Source organism: Ptychodera flava, chromosome 18 (genome assembly GCF_041260155.1).
Source record: "Ptychodera flava strain L36383 chromosome 18, AS_Pfla_20210202, whole genome shotgun sequence".
Classification (NCBI taxonomy): domain Eukaryota; kingdom Metazoa; phylum Hemichordata; class Enteropneusta; family Ptychoderidae; genus Ptychodera; species Ptychodera flava.
Window position 1 is genome coordinate 1,711,909 of NC_091945.1, and position 12,054 is coordinate 1,723,962.

The 12,054-nt window shown below is 38.4% G+C and overlaps 2 protein-coding genes across 3 annotated transcripts in view; both read right to left on the bottom strand.

Annotated features, from left to right (window-relative positions):
* The window catches only part of LOC139117980 (resistin-like), a 30,465-nt gene extending 18,648 nt beyond the window's left edge, over window positions 1-11,817 (bottom strand). Inside the window, exons 1-4 of one of the 2 annotated variants that reach the window (XM_070681239.1) lie at window positions 11,570-11,735; window positions 7,069-7,148; window positions 6,406-6,477; window positions 5,253-5,557 (exon numbers count right to left, since the gene is read on the bottom strand). In XM_070681239.1, coding sequence (XP_070537340.1) covers window positions 5,331-5,557; window positions 6,406-6,477; window positions 7,069-7,135 — 366 coding nt within the window. In that variant the 5' untranslated portion in view covers window positions 7,136-7,148; window positions 11,570-11,735 and the 3' untranslated portion in view covers window positions 5,253-5,330. Of the gene's footprint in view, window positions 1-5,252; window positions 5,558-6,405; window positions 6,478-7,068; window positions 7,149-11,569 lie in introns of those variants that run through there. The other variant, XM_070681240.1, reaches the window with a different exon arrangement.
* On the bottom strand, window positions 2,541-3,185 carry LOC139117875 (uncharacterized protein KIAA1958 homolog). Its single transcript, XM_070681109.1, has one exon. It carries the CDS (start codon window positions 3,183-3,185, stop codon window positions 2,541-2,543), a length of 645 nt encoding a protein of 214 aa, XP_070537210.1.
* Window positions 11,818-12,054: the final 237 nt, after the last annotated feature.

Consider the following 12,054-nt stretch of genomic DNA (forward strand, 5'->3'; position numbering starts at 1 on the left):
CATTGTGTAATACTCTCCGTACTAGCGACGTCGTGAGGAGGTTGTCGATTGGATGAGTTTGTATCATGCGTAGACTGAAGTACCGTTATTCGTTTGCTCAGCGTGCAACATCGGGGATATGCGGATGAGTAAGAAATAGCTATTTTGTCTCGGTTTACCCAGACTGCAGTGGGGCTCTTCTTCCGGCGGCCCACACAGACTAACTTGGATGTCGAGTCGGACGATACGATTATGTAGTGAGGGAGTATTTTGGGGATATTTGTTTTTGTAGAGAGACAGCGTTAGCGGAGAGTTTTCCATATGGCGAGTAGAGAGACGGAAAAATGGTTGATAGATAGCTAAGATTTTTTAAAGTCGTGGCGGGAGAGCAGATCGATACGAACAGTTGTCACTAGTCTCCACAAAAGTTAGTTTTGTTCAAAATACCCCAAGATCTTGGATAGTCTTATATCTAAGTGTAAAACAACTCTGGATAAAATTATTCAAAAATGGCAGGCGACATGCCCTCCGCACACATATCCGCGGGCTTCGAGCCAAACCTATTGAGTTATATTCGGTGTAGCTCAATAGGGAAAGAGTATAATTTGGATTAGACCTCTCAAGCGATGGCACCAACTCACTTAGCAAAAAGATGAGATAGATCAAAACCAGTTTGCTACATATATTAGTATGAGCTCAGCTGCAACAAATTCAACAGTCAGCGTTTCGATGTGAAAACTGGCTTAGTGCAGCAGCAAGTCACAGTGTATTACATCAAAACCTCCCGTCGCTGAGTAGCAATCAAAATTTCGCATTTCTACTTCGCTTTTTTTTCAATTTTTTTTATCTCGTTCATCAAATTGTTAGGTACTTTCAGTGACCCACCCCGGAAACTGAAAGGATTAAGTTTTCTATTCGACGTCGAAGTTTTGACGTCAATCTTTCTAGATGATGTGGCCTATAGCACACTGCTAACTGCTGCAGATATGGTTCAGCTGATTATGATATAAAAGAAAGTTCGCTAAGTGCTTGCTATACGGGAGTGTCTGAAAGATCCAGATAGCTCACACTGAGGAGACTAGATACCAGAAACAAGAACTAGTTTTGCCAATGAAAAACCTTCAAGTTGACCCAATCAATCATACGCTAGTTTCGTTCGTTCTGAACAACAGTTTCAATATTAGCTCTTCATGGAAGTTTAACATTAATCTTTAACGTCTGGGCAAAAAGGGTTGAAATTCAATGAATCGATGACGGTGGCATTCACGCCTACTTGAAATAAGTTGATTGTGAATTACATACTGATCCCTTCGAATACACACACACACACACACACACACACACACACACACACACACACACACACATATATATATATATATATATATATATATATATATATATATATATATATATATATATATATATATATACTTATATATACTTATATATATACATATATATAATAAAACAAAATTACTTCAAGTAAAAGTAATATATTTGTTACTTAAGTTTCTGTCTGATGATTGCAGAATGCATGAAACTTAAGTAACAGATATAATTACTTTGTACTTGAAGTAATTTTGTGTTATTATTTGTAATGCTCTGCTTCAGCATCGAGCATTCCCACGAGGACATCTGTATACTTCGATATATATATATATGTATATATATATATATATATATATATATATATATATATATATATATATATATATATATATATATAATCCCATGGTATTTTCTCTGTTTGACGTCATCGTATACGAGTGTTTTTCGCGGAGCCGTACAACTTCGAGCCGAAGGCGAGAAGTTGTGCGTAGCTCTTACGGTGTTTTCTTACGTTGTTCCTCGACGAGATGTTGTTTGTCGATTTCCGAAAATCGACGTATCGCGAACTTTGGGTCGCGGTCGGAAGCTGAGCTGAGCCGGTTGTGCGGCTCCGCGAAAAACACGAGAGAGAACACGCGAGAACCCCGTGACCCCGAAAAAATCTCGGACATACGATGTTGATCGTCCATAGAATTGACAGCGTAATGATTTATGCTTTGGACGTTCTTATGGTCTGAAAGTTGCATCAGTTTCGTTGGTTGAATGCCGCTGTCGTGTAAACGCCGGATGGTAGAACGCCGAATGCTATGGTTCGTTTTTTGCCGGTTATACCTGCCTTGTTACACATTGTGCTGAGGATGGTGTCTAGTTTATTTGCACCTATAGGCTGACGTTTGTAAGTTGTACCAGATATTGGTTTTCTGGTATATAATTTATCACGAGATGAAAATCTACGTCGCTACCGAGGTTTGATGGAGGTGTATGGAGTACATACTGTTTGTATGCAAAAACGTGACATCGAGTGGGGTCATCGGGAACTGCGAAGGCTTTCCGTGGATACGGCCGCAGTTGTTAGATGACCTTGCCAGACGATCCCCGTTCGTTGAATTATAAATACTCGATGTTGTCGACGGCCTTCTTTAAGACAACGTTACCCCATAGCATCTGCCGACTTTCTTGACATCCCCGGAAGCCGAAGTACTTTTGGTTGTTCAACCAAACAAGAAACATCAACGCTTCCGGGCTGTGGGTGCCGATGACGCCTTTCTCGTACAGAGTGTCTTCACGTCGGAGAGCTCTTCAGCAGCATTTGGCTTATTTCCCTTACCTTGCGATTTTAACTGAGAACGTTTCGCCTTGAGTGTTTCCTGCGAATGTCGAAATTGCAGATCGCGACAGATGGAATACGCGTATCCGTTCTCACTGAGGTAGCGGTCGATTCCCCTCTGATATGATGTCAAGGTGTCAGGTTCGTATTCCGCGCCGTCCTTTTGCCGAACACCTGCAAAAAAACTGCCGAGATAGCCGTCAAGTTCGACCGGAGGAATTTCGTGAACGGGTCTCGTCTCAGTTTGTCGCATTGCTGTCATCCATTTTAGAAACTGGTTGACAGCACAACTCGTAGCTCTTACGGTGTTTTTCTTACGTTGTTCCTCGACGAGATGTTGTTTGTCGATTTCCGAAAAATCGACGTATCGCGAACTTTGGGTCGCGGTCGGAAGCTGAGCTGTGGTCACAGTCGGAGCCGGTTGTATTCGCTCCTCCTCAGTAAAAAAACCATCGGTTTCCGTCACGCCGAGTTCTTCAGCTAAGCGAAAGATTTCACGAATGTCTTCGTCCAGTTCGTTACGTTTGGCTCGCGTTTGATCAGCCATAGTGAGCAGGCCACTCCGTCCGACTTGAAGGACGTCTGGACACTACCGCTGGTATGAGATCTATCGCAATCTCCGGAGCTGCAGACGACAAAAAGTGTCGCTGGCTTCCCGCGTTCATTTTTACCCGGGAAAATGGAATAAAAGTTGAATTTTAGTGGAACACTTTACTTTCAAATTCCGAACAAGCAGATTAAACGACGCCATATTTTCATGTTATTCAATAAAATACAAGCAGTGTATATGAAAATGTGCAGGACTTTTCAAGGGTAAGCGAACGCAGTCAAAACTGTTGGGGGGGATGGCGTATCTCGAGACTGAAAATAGTACCGGCTGGATGACGTACAACAGGGGTAATACGGATTTCTTATCTGTGCTGGTGTACGTCACACAGGTGGAGATACGGGCCAGTTCATGTGATAAATAAATTATATATATATATATATATATATATATATATATATATATATATATATATATATATATATATATATATATATACGAAGTATGCGGTTCGACTTGTCCGATACAAAGTGCTCAATACAAAAGTAGAGCGAGATATATAAGGGATGCTGGAGAATTGATTTTACAATGTCATCTCTACAATGTTGTTTCGTGAGTCGCGAAACTCACTCATCAGGAGACTAGACTGGAGTGAATCTACATGGGCTAAACATCGCTGGTTACACAGGTGGTGGAATTTTGGTTGAGATTGACATGTACAGTTGTTGCATAACAATATATTGCTGCTGCTATGAATATTCATGTTTACGGAGAGGACTGATTTACTTCGATGGATATACCGGGAGTTACTAGTTATTGCATAACAATGTCTTGCTTCTGTGACGGCATGATGACACAAGTTCATTTCTTTTATTGAGTGTGGAACATTCTGGATGGCGGATGATAATAAATTTTTCTGTTAAACAAGGTTGCACCGCTTGTTAGTACTGTCATATGGCTTGGCTTGGCTAGGACCTTCCATGAGATAGTGTGCGTGATATTGTTGTTCTTTAGCGTCCAAATGTGTTTACTGAGTTCGGTGGAGTTTCTGGAGCGTTCATGTCGGAATGATGTGATGTGGTTTCTGTATCTTGTCTTGAAGTTGTTCTCTGTAAGCCCAACGTACGTTTCGGAGGTGTTGTTGTCTGACCGTGTGACTGTGGCTTGGTAGACGATGGAGGCTTGAAGGCAGTTACCGTCGAGTGGGCATGTGTCTTTTTGCCGGCAGTTGCATGTCTTGCTGTTATTGGTCTCAGTGGTATTGTTGTTGCTTTGAGGCCTCAAAATGCGTTTGTTGTGGCTGTCGATAATCTGCTTCGTGTTGTTCATGGTGCTGTAGCTGATCTTCATGGTGTTTCTGTTGAATATTTTTCTGAGCTTGTGATTTACCGCTAAAGAACAACAATATCACGCACACTATCTCATGGAAGGTCCTAGCCAAGCCAGCATATGACAGTACTAACAAGCGGTGCAACCTTTGTTTAACAGAAAAATTTATTATCATCCGCCATCCAGAATGTTCCACACTCAATAAAAGAAATGAACTTGTGTCATCATGCCGTCACAGAAGCAAGACATTGTTATGCAATAACTAGTAACTCCCGGTATATCCATCGAAGTAAATCAGTCCTCTCCGTAAACATGAATATTCATAGCAGCAGCAATATATTGTTATGCAACAACTGTACATGTCAATCTCAACCAAAATTCCACCACCTGTGTAACCAGCGATGTTTAGCCCATGTAGATTCACTCCAGTCTAGTCTCCTGATGAGTGAGTTTCGCGACTCACGAAACAACGTTGTAGAGATGACATTGTAAAATCAATTCTCCAGCATCCCTTATATATATATATATATATATATATATATATATATATATATATATATATATATATATATATATATATATATATATATATATATATATCGTGGGAAATTACAGTGCACGATGCGAAAAGCAGAGCGTTAACGTTATAGATATAACACAAATTACTTCAAGTACGAAGTTTAACATTTTATGAATAATGTTTGTCTTGGTGAGGGCATTTTGAAAACAACTCAGAGCTTTTGTTTAGAAACTTCAATGTGTCCTATTCATCAAAACATATCTACTTCGGTGGTTCACAGTAGTATATTACAGGTTCTAATGTTCATCATCATGTTCATCATCATGTTCAGTTGTGTATTCACAGACTGTACTTCTGCAGTGAGTGTGTATATGGACTTTACAGCATCGGGCTAAGGTCCAGTCGATTGGATTTCCGTTAGGGCAGCCATAATGACAGAAACAGCGTGTACGTCCATCATCTAACTCCTGAATGCTGTAGGAACCACAAGCATGGCCACAGCTGCAGCCAGTGACGGTGTAGCCTAATAAGAAAAGAGAAAACTCAGTTATTGACGGCACAAACCTAGCCGACTCCTTCAATAAACGTTAAAATATCTATCTATCATCTATCTATCTATCTATCTATCTATCTATCTATCTATCTATCTATCTATCTTTCTATCCATCCATCTATCCATCTATCTATCTATCTGTCTATCTGTCTATCCGTTCTTCCTCAGATTCTCGACTTCTCAGAATTCCAAGAGTTTCCACAAAGACTTTTGGCGAGAGATCTTTCTCTTACATTGGCCCTGCATTATGGAACAAACTTCCTTCTGACCTTCGCCACTCCAGCTCTACCCTTTCTTTCCGTCGTTCCCTCAAGACTTTTCTCTTTAAACAGTAGTTTAACTTTTTTCGTTTTCCTAGTCTCCAGTCCCGGTGGTTCATTCCTTTCGCCTGTTATTTTATTTATTTTTTTTGTTACTATTGCGCCTAGAGCTCTATTCAAGGATTAGGCGCATTACAAATGTACTTTATTATTATTATTATTATCTATCTATCTATCTTTCTATCTATCTATCTATCTATCTATCTATCTATCTATCTATCTATCTATCTATCTATCTATCTATCTATCTATCTTATATATATATATATATATATATATATATATATATATCTATCTATCTATCTATCTATCTATCTATCTATTCTATCTATCTTTCTATCGATCTATCTATCCATCTATCTCTCTGTCTGTCTATCTGTCTATCTGTCTGTCTATGTCTATCTGTCTTGTCTGTCTGTCTATCTCTTGTATATGTCTAATTGTCTTAGCTTTTTGACGAATTACACTGAATATTACAGTAGGTGTCAATTGACTTACCTTCTGGACATGTGGCGAAGTTAGTGGCTGAAGGCCCATCAACGCCCTGGTTGATGCATTCCAAGCCTGCTCCTGCATGAAGGATTAGTAAAAACTCGTTAAGAATGGTTTCATCTTAGTAACATGATAAAAAAGATAAAAGAATTGATTATGTAATTTTAATCTGAGTTTGTTCATACTAAGGCGTGAGACAACTCTCTCTAGTCAACTGATTCTCTTACTTTGGTATGTATATTTAGCTCTGTGATCAATAAACAACAGAAGTATACGCAATTTAATTTAATTTTTTCTGAGATTTCGTGTTTTTGAGAAAGCAATTGAAGTGCCCTGTCTTTCTGGGAATCTTTTTCTGTTATGTGGATATTTTAAGCAAAAAGCAAGCCTGAACTTGCACCTCAATATACATTTCCATATGCATATTGTAGACAAAGGATTTTACAATTAATTGTGATTACTGGTAATAACCACTGCCCTTCAACTGGCCTAAAGGATGTATTTCCAAAACAGACCTGTTACGTCAGATTCAGTATTTATGAATATGAAAATAATTCGATCCTGGGAAATGTGTGTTTCCATTTGTTTTTATGGGAAAAGCACTTCTTTTGTGTTTGTCTTACTTTCCTCGATAGTGTTTCTGTTTTGAAAAGGAAGAGGCAAGCATACCAAATATTGCAGGAACAGCCGATAGAACAACAACCACAACGACGCTTAACAGAACACTGTTTCTCATTGTGAAGAGTGATCTGTGGAAAAGCAGAAATAAAAATGGTTAGCATAATTATTCAAATGATACACAGTAACTGACCAAGTATGAATAAAAATCTGTCATCTCTTAAACTTGAAAGCTGTGCTCCACTTTCTGCGTCAACATTCAAAGTGCAAACTTTACGACTGGTAACGACTCTGCACAGTACATCATCCACCCCGAGACTATTTAGACTGGAAGATCCGTCGCTCGAGGGCGCTCTCTATACGCTTCCCCTCTTCTTATCCCTGCTCGAATAATGGACCGGGATCAGGATTAGTGCCAAGTTTAGGTGGGCTTTTGGGGCATGGCTCTGCATAATGAGTCTGTTGGTAATGGTTGTGATCGTTCTCATTATCTGCGTAATCTGTTTGCTTAAAGAAACTTATAGAAAAATTACAAGTAACCTGAAATTGGCAATTTCGTATGATGAATTACTGATAAAAGTTGACTAAACTGTATTTATCTGAACATGGACGGAGGAACACAGTCAGGAAAATTGTAGGAAATAGGTGAATGGTGACATCTTGGCCGATCACTAAAATCAGAAAACACAGGAAGTTCACAATATCACGTAAGGGTCTAGATTTCCTTGAATCAGGTGTGTCATGATATCTGTAACAGCAATCATGGTCAGCTGCTCATTTGCTTGGCGGGTGACATCGACAACTCATCATGAGTTGTGTTTAATTTTGAGTAATTGCAAGTTTTGCACAAAGTGTTTGTTAATTATAACCTTCTACTTGAATCAATGACAGACTGGGTTCATCTTCATTATTGAAGGAATGAAAGTCCAGCCTTTGTCAAAATATTATTACGAAGTAGCGCGCGGAATCCGCGATATCCATGCGGTGTCCTCCGACCTGCGTATCCTAAAGCTATTACAAGATTGAGTGATGACACTTACTTGCTCACCTTGAACTGGCAGATACAATGTTTCAACTGTTCTGATGTCTTACAAGTTTTGTTAAATTCTCATCATAGAAGTCCAAGTATTACTAGGACAACTGGTATGTCAAAACCTTGTCAGGCTTCCGAACATGGCATGACATGTGTAAAAACACGTGTACACATGTACACAACATGTACACAAACCATACGGCCGTTTTCAGGGCCGTATGATTTGGCCATATATATATATATATATATATATATATATATATATATATATATATATATTCACTTTATTTCGGACTAAATCAGTCCATATAATACATGATTCACGTGTAGAAAAATTTTCTTAAAGCATTACAAAAATATGATTTTCTGTGTTGCTAAAGAAAGACAAAATCAAAGGTACAGGGAATCGATCCACAATTTACAAATATCAGAGATGAAATAAAGACGATCATGTACAGCTAACGATCATATTTTCACTTCTCAATAAGCGTGTCATAAAACCATACATTTGTTTTCTACGAAGTGCATCGAAGTTGTACAAATTATAATTGGTAACAAACATTTCACTTGCGCTACTCCGTTTGTCAAATCCTAGAAATATCCTAGCCGCATTGTTGTAGGCGACCTCAACTTTCTCAGGGCACTGGCAGTATGGTTAAACCAGAGGTGTGCCCCATACAATTGATGACAATAAATCTTAAATATCATACATATATCATACATATATCATATATATATATATATATATATATATATATATATATATATATATATATATATATAACACTATTGACTCTGCCGACAGTTTTTTGCTCACGTGTTGATACACGTGAGCATATGTCGCAGCGATGTCTGTCTGTCTGTCTGTCCGTCTGTCTGTCTGTCTGTCTGTGTGCTCAATATCTCAAAAAGGGCTCTTCAGATCAGAATCAAATCTGGTACATGTATTCAGTTAGCAAATGGCAAGAACTGTTTAGTTTTTTGGCGGGTGTGGCTTGCATACTTTTTCTCATTCGCATGATTAATGATTTTAGAAAAAAAGGATATACATTAAAAACGACAACACACGATTTGATGAGATTTGCTACAAATCTTGATCACACCAAGCAATATCAGCAGTGGGAACCATTAGGGGATGACATGAAAGATAAATGCTAATTTGCATAATTAATGAACTTTCCTAACTAGGATATATGTCTGATTTGACTTAATCAAAATTAACTTGATATGTATATTAAAGATACTATGATTTAACATTATTGAAAGTCATTAAGCGTTTTATAACTGTAGCCAATTAATTAGGGATATTTATCTGAATTGATCAAAATTGATGAAACTTACTATGTACATTAAAGACACTATAATACAATATTATCGAAAGTCATTAAGCATTTTCTCTTCAGGCAATTCCTAATTTGTATATTTAATTTGCTACACATATTGCAGATACCATGATACAACATTATTGACAATCATTAAGCATTTTTACTTAAGCCAATTCCTAATTTACATATTTAATTAACTTTGCTTATTAGGGATCAAAGTTGGCAAAACATGCTATGTACATTGATGATTATACCAGGTACTAGGTCAAATCAATATCGAAAGTCATTTCACATTTTCATGTCAGCTCATTTATAATTTGCATATCTAATAAGCTTTCACAGCTCGACATACATGGCTTGAAGGACTTGGCCAACGGTAATTACACTTGCTATATAAAGTGGTGATACAATAAGAGCAGTCAAATAACTTTATATTTTTATTTCAGCTAATTACATATTTGTATACTTCATGACCTTTTAGCATTAATCGGCGGTAATTATTGTTCATTATGTTGATGATAATAATTTCAATGAAGTTGCAAACATGTGGTAAAGTTTCAAATTTACACATAACTTCAATATATAATGAAGCACGTGAGCATTTTCAGTTCATATCTGGTTTGCTCACGTGTTTACACACGTGAGCATATGTCGCAGCGATGTCTGTCTGTCTGTCTGTCTGTTGGTCCGATATCTCAAAAACGGCTCATCAGATCAGAATCAAATCTAGTACATAGATTCAGTTTGCAAATGGCAAGAACTGATTAGTTTTTGGTGGCCGGGCTTGCATAATTTTTTCTCATTTGCATAATTAATGATTTTAGAAAAAACGGATATACATTAAATACACAAAATTGATGAGATTTGCCACCTACGCGGATTTAGGTAACAAGATTAAATTTGTTCGGGGTCGTACTCGTGTTTCGGCCGTCCCTCGGCAGTTGACAGAGATTCAAACATGGCGTCATGTGCCCAAGCGTCGCGTCGGGAAGTTCGAGTCGTTCCACTGATTTTGGTGCACACGATGTTAAAGAGGTCGAGGAACAGATAATTAAGGAAGGGAGCTTTTGTATCCGCAAAGGCGCGGAGACTGAGTTGATGATAGCTTGTGATCACAAAAAGATGCCATACATCGTAGACTTTTTTCCAAATCGCGAATCTTGATTCTTGACGTGCCGTCTCTGCTACCTCCATGGGCAAAGCGACCCAAGACGTTTCGGCATCCCTGTTTCAATTTTATTTTAAACTAGTTAGTAATTGACTGACCCGTCATATTCGTAAGCCTGACCTTTGTGTTCTGACCAGTACTTTTATGTGCATTTTGTGTGACTTTTGCCCTGCTGTTTCGGCGGCTATTGCTATCGATAAACTTGTGTCACAGATTTGAAAATGACATGAAGCTTTTTCCTATACGGTCTCTTACAATGTTCTCACAAAGATTAAAATATGTACGTGAATGGAGTTGACACCGTAGAGCTGACACTATACTTTTTAGTACTTTCATTTGTAACAAACGCCGCAGCACTAGTTCCACAGGTAGCCTTGAGCGGTGCCGTAACGTCTTCGGTCGAGGTGCCAAAACAAATTGGGGTTTGAAATCAGGAGGCCGAAAGGTCTCGGGCCCGCGACTTGGTGTCGAAATGTCTAGAAACCTACCAAAGTAGCTCCATGGTCAAAGCACGGTCCCTCCACAAAAGGCCCGTGGTCAAAGCGAAGATGTCTCAGTAATGGTATTGCCAGAGCCAAATTTATGTGATAAATTTTGTGTCACAGTTGAACTTTTCATCAGGTAATGTAAGAATAGTGTTGTAGTGTTGTAAGACTGTAAGCGTGACAATTCTTTACAAACAGTATTTAATTTATATAATTGTGAATCGTGATGTATGGAACGCCTATATTTTACAACTCCTTTAAGAGAAAAATCTTATATGTGACTCAAATTTTGCAAATTAGATCTGGCAAAATGAATTAGAATCTGTTTTGACTAGTTTGGTATAGGCTGTCTGTTTTCACGACAAGATAAGCAGTTGAAGAATGGTGTAAGAGTTACTGAACAATGGCACCGCCAAGGTTGCAATAAAAATCACACAACTATGTTCCTTGATTCCATTATAGACGTACTATCTTTGACGGTCTATGATTCCATTGACAACGACTGAAGTTAGATGTCTACACATTCAAAGAAAGTACGTACCTTTTGTGTGCTTACAGGAATAAACGGACGTGTCGTCTGAAATGTAGGGTAGTATTGTAGAGCTATCTAACTCACGGATCGCAAGCAATTCTGGTATTATGCCTCTGTAACGCCCTCCTTTTTAAAGATTTTATCCCGAAGCGTTTCTCACGTGAACAAATCAAGTCGCCCATTGGCTATAAATACAGGATTACGTGAAAGGACGCTCATTTTCCAAGAAGACGATACTTGTGTGGAGGTGATCACAGTCCCTTTATGTTGTTGAAAGTCAAGAAAATGTAAAGGAAGGTGTTGATCCGCATATGATACTCCAAAAATTAACAACTCAACTTTGAGTAACACCTCAACGTCAACTCGCTTTGTTGAAAACAATAAGGCACAATTATCGTCCACTCACAAAGTCACATGTGTTGATGAAAATTATGTACATCGAAGACCTCTCACCAGTCAACCCACTGACGCTCAAGAGAAACACAATCTGTCAT